The following is a 14,524-nucleotide window of genomic DNA, read 5'->3' on the forward strand; positions in this document are numbered from 1 at the left end:
GTTGAAGTCCAGGCCCCAGTATCCTTTCAATATCGAGGCCTGTGAATGCAAACATGGTTCGATGGGGTGATCAGCTTCGAACTATCGCCCTTTGTGCAGTAGCCGACGCCAAATAGACGAACAGGACTCAGAGAAAGCCTTTGCGATTTGTATACCCGCTCGCGTCATCCGCCCGGCAGCGCTGATAAGATTTCTTCTCTTTCCTTTCCTTCCACGCCCGCTCACTTTCATCACGCATTCGTGCCTCCATTGCCAGTGGTTTGCTCTCGCACCACGTCCGCTCATTATTTGCATTCCTATACAGTGCTCGTTCTTCTTGCCGATCTTTCATTCTCCGTCCTTTCAACACGATGTTGGTCCATTCGCTCCTCATCGCAGGATGCACGGTAGCCACCGCTGCTGGCAGCAGACATCTCGGATACGACTTCAAGCCGAAGGAATCATCACTCCAATCCTTGAAGCGTGATCTGGTCAATGTCGGCGTCGGCGTTGGAGCCGGCGTTTCGCAGCGGCAAGATGGTCGGTCTTCGACAGACACGACGGTCCCGTGCAATTCGACCATTCCTAACAACACTACGGACACTTCGTGTGGACAGCTTGTCGCCGGTTCTCAGAACTTGGACGGTTTTGGGGGTGTACCTGCTGGTATGTATCGCATATTTGCAATGCTTTACGCATACGTTTATTGATCTAGACTGTCAGCGCTGGCTTATCAATGCTTGATGAGCATTCCGTTCCATCAAGAAGACGCTTTATTCCACATCGAAACTCTCATGCCCTACATTGGCTACCATGCCGACCTTACATGGGTGGCCAATCCTCCTGAGGAATACGTGGCCAACGTCAGGGCCGTACGTCCAACTGGAGCTTTCGCGCACCTTTTCCAGGCTGACATTCCCTAGCCATTCGACATCCTTGGCTGCTTCAACGACTTGAAAGCTGCGGTGACAAGTGGACTCTACACTTCCGAGTACTTGTTTAGCCTTGACCTCGAAAAGTGCTTCGTGAGCGTGAATGACTACCACTTCGGTTACGTCTTTGATATGGCAGGGTATGAAATGAGACTTGAATTGTCTTCGAGCTTCACTGACGCTGCCTAGGGTGAGATTTCCGGCTGCAACGACACCCCTTTTTGAAGCCATGGCTGACCCTCATCTCCGTCATTTCAGGGCCTGGTACATTTCGCTAAGACGTACAGCCTCATTTCGGCTTCGAGTGATGGAGAATCTCCCCCTGCGATCTACGTATACGACGACATCAACGCCATCATGCATGGTGCGACCTTCGAGCCGAGCCCAATCGTGAAGATCAACGGCGAGGACGCTGTGGAAGTCCTTCTGGAGGCATCAAAGGCGGCGCCGATACAAGACCCCGACGCGGCGTGGAATATCCTGTTCGGTACCTCGATCCGTCAATTCGGTCTCTTTACCGCCCGCGTACCCACGAATGCCTGGTACCCCGGCCCAAACACGTCGTACGAGTTTGCCAACGGAACGCAGCTGATTGATCAAACCTTGGCGTTCCTTGACGAAAGCATCACGCCTAACAAATCGATCCAAACCGGCGAGGATTTTTACCAAAGATTTGTCGGATGGTCGACTACCTGCGATGCGGATGGCGCCGGCGCGGTATCAGTCTACGAATATTCTGTCTGTGACAAAGCAAGGCCCAAATCTAGCAGCACTGACTCCTCGGGCGATGACACGAGTAGCAGCGATGGTGCGGACAGTCCGCCGCCTGGGCCTTTGACGCCTCCTGATGGATGGCCCGTGCCGGTGGTCTCTCTTAACGACTCCCTGGTGTGGGGTTTCTTCCCCGAGGCAGAGGGCACCCAAGACGTTGCTGTCCTCGTATTTGCTTCCTCCGCGGATGTCAACGACGATCCATTCGACGACCTGGCTGTGGCCGACTTCCTTGGAGAGTTCTACCAACAAGCCGCAGATGCAAAACGCACGAAGCTCATCATCGACTTGTCTCAGAATTTGGGCGGCTTCGACGTAGTACGTTACCTATACAGTGCACTTTTCCCAGATCTCCCAGCCCCGATATGGGGAGGCACCGCGGCCGCCACCGACACCTTGGACTTGATTGGGCAGGAATACAGCTATAGCTTGGGTGTTTCTGATCCCAATTCACTGCAAAGAATCTCCGATTATGAATCCTACAACTACCGCACGGATGTCGATATCAACGGAAACAATTTCACCTCATGGGAGCAAAAGTTTGGTCCAAAAGGCTCGCCTTTTACTCCATACTGGAGAAACGTGGATTGGCCTGTGAAAACACCACGAAGCCCCTTCATACCCGAGGACACTGTCCTGCTCACCGATGGGATTGTCGCTTCATCCGGCGCCACTCTTGCCGAAGTGCTGATGCTCCAAGCATCCGTCCGGACAGTTGCGTTCGGCGGCCGGCCTGGCGTCCAACAAATGCAAGCCGTTGGCGGGACTCGAAGTTTGGAATCGAAAACATTCCTCAGCTTGTTCCAAGATGTTGGATCGGTGTTCTTGGAGGGCAAGCTGCACGACGCTGCTTTCTACAACAAGTAAGAAACATCGAAGGGCAGAAGTTCTGCAGCGGCCCGAGATTGTTTCTCGGTCTCTGCCAGCAGAACTCACTCTGCCCTCAAACCCTTTGCGTTTGAGCTATTGCTGACTCTTGCCCACTTCTTTTTTTAGCACGGCACTCGGCGAGTTCAATGTCCTGCCCCTGATACGGAGCAAGGCGAACAACTTGGCCTTCCGGCTTGGTCAAGACCCGACAGATCCGGAGCTTATCCCGATCATGTACAAATACCAGCCGGCCGATTTTCACATTCGTCAGTCTGTCCTGAGTCCATATGTTTGAACCACTGCTGACACTTCTGTCCCTATTTTAGAGTATACTTTTGAGAACGTCCTGAATGCCACGGCGCGCTGGAGGGATGCTGCAGTGGCGGCATTCCAATCGTAGCTGATGGTTTGACAAGCTCTGAAAGCGACATCGCCAGGAGGAGTTCTAGGCAACAAAGGGGGCATATCGCATCGACTTCTGATTCTTTTCTTGATAGACGAAGCGGACATTCGCTCACGATGTCCGGTGGTCTTCTATACACAATTAACAAACTCACATTTGGGCAATCTTTACTGCAGATGCTCGTGCCTATCGTTACAGACTCCCACGTGGCTAGATGGCACGTACCTATCTAAGATGCAGCAGCACTTGGAGTGGTGAGCTGTCCAGCCGTCGTGATTGTCATTATGCTCGTGTTATCGAAACGCGTGTCGGTCGCCGAGCCGTTGGGCATTGCTCGCGAGAGGACGCGAAGAGTATTCTGTCATGGAGAATGTCAAATGTCAGATTCGCCATGCCATGCAGATGAGCTCGGGAGGTCATTCATTATCGGCGTCGCCCTACAGAAGTAGTGCAGAATCTTGGCCGAAACGAGCGCCCTATGAACCCGTTGTTCCCTCAATACAATGATTACAATCAATCGGTGCTGTCCATAGTCGGCCATTTGGCATTGCACAACACTCCCAAGCGTTCGAACCTGCCGGCGAACAGACACCACATCCGGGATTACTTCTTCGGTATATGATCAGCGATGAGCGATCATGGCGCGCCGTCGTCTATGCGCTTGACAGACCTCTTATACTTTGTCTCCGTCTCGACGACGAGATATTCCGTTCCGCGATGCGGGTGGTCTTCCAGTACTTCGAAATCCTCGCGGCGCTCCCTAAGCCATGTCCAAGGAACCTTTGTCGAAAGGAGCGGCGGGGTTCATCCTCTGATTCTACCGGTGTCTTGAACTTCTTGGCCAACTTATACGCATCCTTTTGGCGCATTGTGACTCGCAACTTGACTCGCGACTTGTAGCTTCCGCCAATGGGGGCGAAGTCGTCGAATCGATCAATGAGCGACTCCCACGCCGGACCTCCTTCGCTGGCACGAAGATCCTGCGACAGACGGAGCAGGCTGATGACGGTCGGGCTGAAAATTCTCTTCCAGCAGTTGATCCACATGGCGGTATGTCTCATGCTCTTCACGAGGGCATGGTAGCGGACGGCGTCGATCTCGTCGATTCCGACGGGCTGAATGCCGTCAATGGAGACGCCGAAGGCCCCCTCTTGGAAGTGGTCGCTGCGGTTAGCATCAGCGAATATTGCCTTCAATCTATCGTCGGAGGTGCGGTATTGCTGGAATTGCTGCTCAAGTTTCTTGAACAGCGCACTCCCATGCTTCGTGGGAATGCTTTGGCCAGACCGGATCAGCATTCGAATCTGCCAGCGGAAGCGATCCATGGGCTCGTCAAGAATGACTAGCTTGTGGATCCGGGACGAACACTAGCTGCACATTATGCAGTCGTCTTCGTTGCGCTGCAACTGTTCACATAGGTCGTTCTCCAGACACGAGAAGCACACGTGTATCGTCGTGGTGTTCTGTCCGCCTTTGCTTTGGCAGTGCCGGATTGTGATCTCTGTGGGCGAGAGCCCTGCAGTACGGGGAAGATCTTCGGCGATACAGCCCGCCTGCCAGACGGACATCACCTTCTCTCGGCGAACACCTTGCTGAGCATATACTCGAGGACGAAGGCAGCCTTGCTGCGAGACGGGCTGCTGATTTGATTGACGGGTCGCTTTCTGTCGACCCTCAAGGGCCCTCGTTACTTTTACCCAGTCCAAAGAGTTTGGCGTGGCCATATGGTCCGTACCTCGTTTTCCGTCTCTGGAGCGACTGTATCACGTTGGGCTCTCTGTTTGATGAGACTGTAATGCACTTCGTCCTTGGTTGGTCGGGTGTTCGATGGTACCAGTGAGACGACACGAGCGAGCATCGAGAACCAGGACCAAATCCAGCAGAAGCAGCTTTATACAACTAAGGGACGTACTGTTCGCTACTTCAAGCCTGTTTAGCGCTCAAAACATCCGCATGCATTTCGTTCAACCATCATCTAAACTTGCTGATAATGACAGCGAGGATCAAGATCACCAAAACCGCAATGATAGCCACTGTGATGATCTTGTTTGTTGCCATTCTGTCGATCAGGTCAGTGAGGCATGTTCGTGATTTTCATATCAGAGGATCGATCAGTACCTTCGTGCCATGCCCTTGAGGGTCTTATTGCTCCTGTCCGTGTAACCCTCGCTCTGCAGCAACGTAGTCCTGGTGTGCTCAATCGTCTCCCTCTGCCTCGCGAGATCTCCCAATGTGTTCCGACCGATATCCTCCGTCTCGTTCGCGATGCGCTGACTCTCCCGCAGCCTGCCGCTCGACCGCTCTAACCTCTCCGTGCCTCCCAGAAGCTGCTGCCTCTGCTCGAGCTGCTCATCCTGTGGATTGTCGGTGTATCGCTTGCCGAAGAGCGCTGATCTATCGTCCTGCATGCCTTTGAGTTTCCGTCCTGCAGCATCCACGTCGGTCTGGTAATTGCGGAAGCGTTGGTTGACCTTGATCTTGAGTGCTTGTGGAATGTTCTGCTTCTCCAAACGCATGGACTCTATTAGCTCCTTGGCCTCCTCAAGCGCGCGATCTGCCTGCGAAACAGCTGCCTTTCGCTGTTCGCCGGACAGCTCAGGAATCTGATCGAGTTTCTGTGATAGGTCTGCTTGTACTAGCTTGAGTTCCGCTTCGTAGTTGCTGAAGAGCTCAGAGCCGGCGTCGGTGTCGAGCGGGTTCGCCATGGTGAATGATGTTGAGGAGTCGTCTGCTGTGTGTGTGTGTAAGGATTTTGTATTGACGTGAGCTGTCGATAGCGGTTGAAGATCTAGATCGTGCTCGAGAGGTGGTGTTTGTGGATGTTGATGCCTCGAAGGTTAAGGTAAGCTACGTCGACGGTTAACATGCCATGCGCCATGCGCCTCGATCCCGTGCCCTGCGCCACTTGTGGCTGAGATTTTTATGCACAATCTGTTGTGGATCATTAGACTAACTATTAGTAAAGTGCACGTAACTAGTGCCAAGGCATTCCTACACACAGATAGCTAAAGTAAGAATCTTACACTTAAGATTCTCTCTGCATAATAATATATACCTGCTAATTAGAGGTCTTCTTCTACTTAGCTTAAGTCTAATTATAACAGGTTATAAGCCCGGCGTAACTACTGCACACTTAAGGAAGAATTATCTGTTCTAAGCGCAGCTACTAGAACCTTACTATATACTATTTAGACAGTTAACTAGCGAGCCGAGAAAGAGCTAGTTATAATAACAGCCGTAATGCAGGCTAATAAGTTTAAGACTGCGAAGGAGAATAAAGTCCTAAGAAAGGGAAGCAACTTCTTAGACTAGTTAAGGATACTTAAAGCAGCCCTTATAGATAAGGAGGTATTAGGCTATATCTTCTATAATATTCCTTAGTGCCCTGCCTAACTAAAGCTAGGAATTAAAGTTAGATATCCCTCTCTACTAACTAAGGAGAGTACTACTTTATCCTCCTAGGCTCTAACTCCTTCCTAAAAAGAAGGAGGGGACACTCTAGTAACAGAACCTATTCTAACTAGTAGACTAAGACTAACTCTTCTCTAAGTCTAGTACAAGCATAACCTAATTATATACGGGATTATTAGCAAAAGGATTAACTAATCTCTAAGGCCTAACTTTAGGGATATAGAGAAGATAGCTAAGGAACTATATAATACTATTGCAGCTACCTACAGGCCTATTATAACTATAAATATTTATAATAGCCTAAGGATTCTTAGAATTAGTAATATTAAGATCTAAGGAATAAACATTTAGAAGTACTATAAGGACTTCTAGAAGTAGCATTATAAGTATATCTCTATAACAGAACAATACTCTAGGTCTAAGAGCATTCTAGTCTTAAAGCTTACCTTTAGTAATAAGCAGATTAGGCTATTCTTTATCTAGGGCCTCTACTATCTAGAATACCTAAGAAGCTAAAGACAATCCTATTATATTAAGAACACAACTCTTAAAGGGCTAATTACCTTATTAATTAAGGAACCTCCTCTATAGACATAAAGGATAATAGGAGGATTTAGGGGTACTGCAGTAGATAATAATTAGTATACTAAGTGTACCTATTATATCTATATAAATGCAGATTGCTTTAAGAAGCACCCTAACAAGGCCCTAAAGTCCTAGGTATATAGAGGAAAAGGAGGATCTAATAAGGATAAGAAGAAGTCCTAAGACAAGAGCAAGAGATATAATAAGAAGGGAGGAAAGGATGCTATAGCAATTAAGCCTATCTCCTCTTCTAATGTAGGCTTAGGCTCTAATTTAGACAGCTTATTTGCAGGAGTAGCAATTACTGCCGCTAGAATATAAAGGAGTAACACTATTATCTAGGATTCTAGTATATTATACTACTTCTTTAATAACAAGTCCTAGTTCTTAGACCTTAAACCCCTAGAAACCCTAATTAGGTTCTTTTAAGCTATTAGACAAAGTATAGTTATATACTTAGGAAGTGTAAGGATTATAATAAAGTATAAGGGGAATAAGTTAAACATTACCTTGCAAGATATGTTATACTCTCCTAACTCTAATTATAACCTTATCTTAGTAGAGACTCTCTAGCTAAAGTATAAGGTCTACCTAGACAGGCTATCTTTATGCATTCTAAGGAATAATAAGAAGATAGGCAAGGTTTAGTCTACTTATAATGTTCTAATCCTTTAGAATGTAACTGTCTCTCTCCCTAAGGGGAGTACTAAAGTTGCTTCTACAACTAATAGGAATATATCCTGTCTAGCCTTTGCTATGCCTAAGGCTAATATAATAAGATAGCATTAGAGACTAGGCTATATAGGGAACAAGATTCTTAGTATAATAAAGGCTTAAGTCTAAGGACTTAAGCAGATTAATATATCTACACTTAAGCACTATAAGCTATATAAGCTTGCAAGGTTATAGAGAGTAGTATTAAGAACTCTAAGACTAATACCTTAATCCTTATTAGATAAGGTCTATATTAATATTATAGGACTAATCTTTCTACTAGATATCTTTAGATACAAGTACATCCTTATAATTACTAATGCAAAGTTAAGAAGGAGATAGGCTATCTTCTGCAAGCTTAAATTATAAGCTATACAAATTATTAAGAAATAGACTACTAAGACATTTAACTAGTATAAAAAGATAGTTAAGATCTAGTTCTTAGATAGAGGAGGAGAGTTTAACAATAATAATCTAATTACATTTGTAGAGAATAAGGGACTAAGATAGGATTTCTTAGCTCCCTATACTCCTAAGCAGAATAGGATTGCAGAATTATTTAATAAGGTTATCCTTAACAAGGCAAGAGTAATAATAATTAACTTTAGCCTACCTTTCCCTCTCTAGAGTTTTGTAGTTGCATATGCAATCTTCCTTACTAATAGGCTAGTATGCCTGTTAACTAACAAGATTCCTTTTTAGGAATTTAATTAAGATCTTAATACTAGAACTCTATATATTAATCTAATAAAGGTTAGGAGATTTAGATATAGAGTATATCTGTATAATTAGGGGAGACCTAATTTATAGAAGTTCTATCCTAAAGTAGAGAAATACTAGAATCTAGGATTCTAGGAGAATACTTTAACTAACTATATAGTTTAGAAGTTTAAACTATCTACCCTTGCTAGGTTTTAGCATAAGATTATAACCTCTTCTTATATAATATATAATAAGGATAAGGTATATAATATAATACCTGCTGCCCTAGACTTCTAGGGGGAGAGTTTCCTATAACTAATGCAACCTATTGCTATAGAACAGGAAGTCTATACTATCTATACTAAAGATTAAGATTAGGGCTAGGATGCCTAAGAGCAAGATGCCTAACCTCTTACTACTTCTTATCTTTAAGAAGTAGAGAATATGTTTAATACTATATAAAAAGAGAGAAACTAAGCCTCCCTTTTAATATCTTAAGGGGAGCAAACATTAGGTTAGGACATATAGTCCTAGGATAACTAACATAAGTAGTCTAAGCCTAATTAGCTAGAGGCTACTAAGTATAAAGAAGCCTCCTAGCTAGCTTAGGGGGAGCATATTTCTAAGGAAACAAGAAGTCCTAAGGGATTCTAAGGAAGTCCTAAGGGATTCTAGAAGTAGGCTAATACCTTATTAATATAGCTATAATATTAAGTATTAGCAGAGAATTGCCCTAAAAGGGAAGACCTTTAAGATTATACTATAACTCCCTTCCTAGATATTTATATTATAGGAAAGAGGAAAGTAGGGAGAAGCCCTAAGAGACCTAAGAAATTAGGCAATAAAGCAAGTCCTAAAAGCTTAGGCATATTTAGACTCTTAAGAAGTAGAAGATTAGTTGTAAGAAAAGACTATAGCAAGATCTAGAAGATAGGACTTAAAGCAACAAATCCTAATCTGTCTAATCCTAAGACAGTTAAGGAAGCTCTCTCTAGATCTAACTATAAGGAATAGGAGAAAGCTATTATTAAGGAAGCTAAGTTACTTAAGTCTATAGGATGCCTTAAATAGAAACTTATTAGCACCCTCCTTAAGGGGAAAGTCCCTCTTATAGGGAAATAGATCTTTAAGATTAAGGTACTCCTAGATAGAACTATAGAGAAGTATAAGGCTAGATAGACAGCTAGGGGATTTATATAAAGGAAGGGACTTAACTATATTAATACCTTTGCTCCTACCCTAAGAGCTGCAATAGGGAGAATACTTCTGTCCCTCTTAGTTAACTTTAGCTAGAAGAGGAGATAAGTTAATATTAAGACTGTATTCCTAAATCTAAACCTAGATAAGCAGATTTTTATTAAGCTACTAAAGGGAGCTTATCTCTTTAAGAAAGATGCCTATAAGTATATTATATATATTAAGAAAGGACTATATAGGCTTAAGCAGGCAGCTGCTCTCTAGCACTATAATACTATAGACACTCTCTAAAAGCTTAGTCTAACAAGAACTATTAGTAATACTTGCCTCTTTTAAGGGAAAGGCATCCTTATTCTCCTTTATATAGATAACTTCTAGATCTTTAGACAGTTAGACTATAAGATTAATAAGCTAATTAAGGGATTAGAGCAGAAGTACACAATTAAGGTTGTTAATACTAATGTCTTTCTTAGACTTTACCTAAAGGAAGGGAAAGATAGCTCTATATCTGTCTCTTAGGAATACTATTCTAGAGACAAACTTTAAGGACATAGTCTTAGTAATGCAAAGAGTGTTAAGTACCCCCTTAATACCCTCCTTAAACCCCTCTAAGATAAGGGAACAAAGGAGGACTATAATCTCTTTAATAAGATTATTAAGGAACTGCAACATCTATTAAACTATACTAGACTAGATATTAGTTTTACTATTAACTACTATGTAAGGTTCCTTTAGAACCTAGGACCTTTGCATATTTAGGTAGCTAAATATATTTAGAGATATGTTGCAGGCATAATCGACAAGTGCCTTATATATAAGAAAACTAAGGAGCAAATTTAGATTAAAGTATTCTTAGACTCTAACTTTGCTAGTAATCCTAGTATATCTAGGTCTACCTTAGGAATGCTCTTTAAAATTGCAGAAGGCCTAGTTGTTTAGAGATCTTAACTATAGAAAGAAGTAGTGCTGTCTAGTACTAAGGCAGAGTACCTCTCTCTTACTAAGGCAATAAGAGAAGTAAATTAGGTAAGGAATCTTATTAATAAGCTCTAGCCCTTTACCTAGGCTAAAAGCATTTCTACTATCCTTATTAAAGTAGACAATTAATTAGCTATTAGCCTTGTAAAAAACTATGCTAACTCTAAAAGATTAAGACATATCTCTCTTAGGAACTATTACTACAGAGAACAACATAACAAGGGGAGTATTAAGGTAAAGTTTGTAAGGACAGACATGCAGCTTGCAGACTGTCTAACAAAACCAAAATCCCCAAACACCATCCTCTAATGTATGGATCTATGGATCCAGCAAAAAGAGCATCTCGTGCGAGCATAAGAGGAACATATCCTAACATAGTCGCACAAAATAAGAGGCCGATACGGGGATTAAACCTGTAACCTTCCGTGCACTGCTGTAGACAGAAATCATACTACTTGACTAACCAGCTATAGATGAGAAGAGGGAAATTGCTCTTAAATTTATGCCTTAATACCTGCATTCCTACCTAAGAAGGATTCCCTCCCTAGAATTATACTATTTTATTTGTTACAAAACTAAGAAGCATAATACTTAGAATACTTATTTTATTCTTATCTGTATAAAGGAAAGGAGGCAACTATATACCTCTATAAAAGCATTTAAGAAACTATAAGAAAAACACCTAGCTAAAGGAAAACTTTTCTATAAAAATCTAAAAGCATTAGAGCATGTCCTAGAACCTGCAGCCTACCCCCCTAAACTACTACTAAAAGACTAAGCTAATTCCCCTAGAATCTTAACTTAAAGCCTAGGAGAATATTAGTTTCTATTAGGGAAGAAGGGATTTTAAGGAGAACATATACAGGATACTATGCTACTAACTATTGCTTTATCTCTACCTTATTAGAGCTTAATATTTAGCTAAGAGGAGTCTAGTTATAGTATAATACAAATCCTTAAGGATTAGGAGTTATTAGACTAGGGTAGTTTTCTACTAGGAAGGCCTACTCCCTTAGGTTATATAGCTCCTCTATTACTATATTAATAAGGTCTATAGTAAGGAGATCCTTATTAAGCTTAGCTATAAACCTATTAAAGCAAGCTACAAAAGAGAAGGGATCCTAAGCCCTAACATTTACTCTGTTATAGTATCTATTTATCTCTCCTCTAATAAATTAATGCATAGTCTAATATGCTACAGAACTATTTTTATAGATTTATAGGAGATCTCCGCTACTAATAGCTCTTGCTTTATCGATAACTTGCTAGAAGGTTTTCCTAGGGACAAAGAAAGCTGCTCTTCTTCTAGAAGCTATAGCTAGTAATATAAATTGTATTGTTAATAGCTATAAGGGATAGATAATAGATTAGCTAATAAATTAGCTAAATAGATAAGAGGTATAGATTATAAAGTAGAGGAATAAAAAAGCTAGAAGAAGATGCTTTTTAATAAGCTAAAGCCGAGCATTAGCTACGTAGTAGGTAAATACCTGCTATATTTAAGTAATAGACAGCTCGTAATAATGCAGCTGCTAATAAGGGAGTGTTGTGGATTATTAGACTAACTATTAGTAAAGTGCACGTAACTAGTGCTAAGGCATTCCTACATACAGATAGCTAAAGTAAGAATCTTACACTTAAGATTCTCTCTGCATAACAATATATACCTGCTAATTAGAGGTCTTCTTCTACTCAGCTTGAGTCCAATCACAACACAATCTACATGGATGACTGCACTACCTTACACTTTTCCAATCCCACTCGCATTTGATAAGAGAGCATCTGAAAGTCTCTCAACTCCACTTCTTGGCCAGGGATCCAGACAGTCCGCAACATACAATTGCTTTCGTCCTCCGCCCAGCCGTGAGCTATCCTGTTTCCGGCCAGCACGCATCATCCTGGCCAGTACTGAAACCATTACTCGCTTGCCTGTTTATTTGCGCCAGGACACCTCTTCCGCCACCCATAACTCTTGTATAGTCAAGACTCGAACAGTACATGAACTTCTTCCGAACTAAGCAACCAAGAGTCGTCCGCGAGAAGGAAAGGATGGTGGAGAGGAAAAAAGTCGCCATCATAGGCACAGGATGCTCCGGATTGGGTGCTGCCTGGGCATTGAGAGATAGCGACTACGACGTTCACCTTTTCGAAAAGTCCGACGAACTAGGCGGTCATACGAGCACCAAGCTATGGCAACATGGCGAGAAAGAAGTGCCAGTCGACACTGGCTTCATTGTCTTGAACAAAGCCACGTATCCAAACTTCATACGTTTTCTCAAGGAAGTCGGCGTGGAGACTGTGGAGACGGAGATGACTTTTGGTGTTTCACGCGATCATGGTGCTTTCGAATGGTCAGGTGAAGGGCGCGGCATATTCGCACAGCGGCGCAACATATTCCGGCCGCGACACTGGAGGATGATCTTCGACATCATCAGATTCAATCAATTTGCTCTGGACTTACTCGCCGATGAGGATGCAAGTGGTCTCGAGCGACTGGGTTCTTCTCCCGAGCATAGAAAGCGTTCTGCTGATATCAGCATCGGCGAATATCTCGATCGCGAAGGATACTCACAGGGCTTCCGAGATGACTACCTTATTCCAATGACCGCGGCTGTATGGAGCACATCGCCAGACAAAGCAAGTCTAGAGTTTCCTGCGCGGACACTGATCCGATTCATGTGGAACCACCACTTGCTTTCCACACTAGCAGAGCGACCGCCGTGGCTTACGATCCCAGGTGGCTCGAAACGATACATCGATGCAATTGTCAGCCAGTACCCGAGAGGAAAACTACATGTTCACACCTCTTGCGAAGTGGCGAATGTGCTCCGCCAAAGCAAACACGGCGAGGGCAAGGTGACGGTGTCCTGGATCAACTCTGCATCTGGTCGGATAGAAGGCGACACATTCGATCATGCGATTCTTGCCTGTCATGGAGATGAAGTCCTTCCATTGCTTTCCAAGCACGGCGCCAGACCACAAACAAGCTCGCCTGCATCGTCCATCAGAAGCAACAAATCATCCAAGTCTTTTGTCAAGGCCAGCTCGAGCGCTCAAAATGTCACAGAAGAGGAGTACGACATATTCTCTGCCTTCCAGACGACGGAGAATATTTGCTATCTTCATTCAGATCTAGCTCAAATGCCAAAGCGACGCAAGGTCTGGACGAGCTGGAACTATCTAATTTCCTCGACACCTTCAAAACTCGCTTCTCCAGCAGGCGTAAGCCTGACATACTGCATGAACATCTTGCAGCATCTGTCAGAAGAGATCTACGGACCAATCCTAGTGACAATGAATCCTGATCGAGAGCCGAATCCCGCACTCACTCAAGGAAAATACGTGCGCAGACATCCTCTTTACACAGTGGAGTCTGTGCAGGCACAAAAAGATCTGGAAAAGGTGCAGAACGTGCGAGGTGTGAGTTATTGTGGTGCGTGGACGAAATATGGATTCCACGAAGACGGCTTTAGCAGCGGCATTCGAGTTGCGGCGGAGCATTTGGGCGCAAAGCTTCCCTTTGAGTTTGTTGACTCGACATTCAGCAGAGGTCATAGACCTGATCTCTGCTACAAGGACTACTTGCTGAGAGTCGTTCTGCTAGTTTCGCTGTTCTACATTCGAATTCTGGAGATCGTGTTGAGACTACCCTTCGTCTCGCCATTCGTGGCGATTGTCAGTCTGATTGTGGGATCTACTCTTGATTTGAGCGAGCGTGCAGGACTGTTGTAGTTGGAATGTAGAATCGTACAGCGTGTACCTAGATAGACAAATAGAAGGAGTACCTTAGATGATTGGTGAATCTCATTGATCGCCATGATCAGCTTTCAAGTTTCAGATCCCGACCTCACCTCAACATCACCACCATCAACCAACTTCGTCCACAAATATGCTACTTCCTGTGGAATCTGAAACAGCCACGGCCAACCCGAAGTTCGATGCGCTCTATCGCGATCTGTGCACAAACAAATTGAATCCTGAT

General features: G+C 43.9%; 5 protein-coding genes across 5 annotated transcripts; 2 read left to right on the forward strand and 3 right to left on the reverse strand.

Moving 5' to 3' along the window:
- Window positions 1–350: 350 nt before the first annotated feature.
- Window positions 351–2,549, forward strand: MYCGRDRAFT_89162 (uncharacterized protein; the record flags this gene model as incomplete). Its single annotated transcript, XM_003856107.1, has 4 exons — window positions 351–645; window positions 703–851; window positions 903–1,004; window positions 1,170–2,549. 4 exons carry the CDS (start codon window positions 351–353, stop codon window positions 2,547–2,549), a joined length of 1,926 nt encoding a protein of 641 aa, XP_003856155.1.
- A 635-nt stretch (window positions 2,550–3,184) lies between these two features.
- Window positions 3,185–4,280, reverse strand: MYCGRDRAFT_89163 (uncharacterized protein; the record flags this gene model as incomplete). Its single annotated transcript, XM_003857452.1, has 2 exons — window positions 3,185–3,313; window positions 3,777–4,280. 2 exons carry the CDS (start codon window positions 4,278–4,280, stop codon window positions 3,185–3,187), a joined length of 633 nt encoding a protein of 210 aa, XP_003857500.1.
- A 122-nt stretch (window positions 4,281–4,402) lies between these two features.
- Window positions 4,403–4,869, reverse strand: MYCGRDRAFT_102270 (uncharacterized protein; the record flags this gene model as incomplete). The annotated part of the gene is made up of 1 exon (XM_003857451.1): window positions 4,403–4,869. A coding segment is annotated over one exon (276 nt), but the record flags the coding sequence as incomplete, so codon positions are not given.
- Window positions 4,870–4,926: 57 nt separating this feature from the next.
- MYCGRDRAFT_98375 (uncharacterized protein) lies at window positions 4,927–5,750 on the reverse strand (the record flags this gene model as incomplete). Its single annotated transcript, XM_003857450.1, has 2 exons — window positions 4,927–5,014; window positions 5,074–5,750. The coding sequence occupies 2 exons, from the start codon at window positions 5,658–5,660 to the stop codon at window positions 4,927–4,929; spliced, it is 675 nt and encodes a 224-aa protein (XP_003857498.1).
- A 6,841-nt stretch (window positions 5,751–12,591) lies between these two features.
- Window positions 12,592–14,274, forward strand: MYCGRDRAFT_32012 (uncharacterized protein; the record flags this gene model as incomplete). The annotated part of the gene is made up of 2 exons (XM_003856108.1): window positions 12,592–13,485; window positions 13,570–14,274. 2 exons carry the CDS (start codon window positions 12,592–12,594, stop codon window positions 14,272–14,274), a joined length of 1,599 nt encoding a protein of 532 aa, XP_003856156.1.
- Window positions 14,275–14,524: the final 250 nt, after the last annotated feature.

Source organism: Zymoseptoria tritici, chromosome 1 (assembly GCF_000219625.1).
Source record: "Zymoseptoria tritici IPO323 chromosome 1, whole genome shotgun sequence".
Taxonomy (NCBI): domain Eukaryota; kingdom Fungi; phylum Ascomycota; class Dothideomycetes; order Mycosphaerellales; family Mycosphaerellaceae; genus Zymoseptoria; species Zymoseptoria tritici.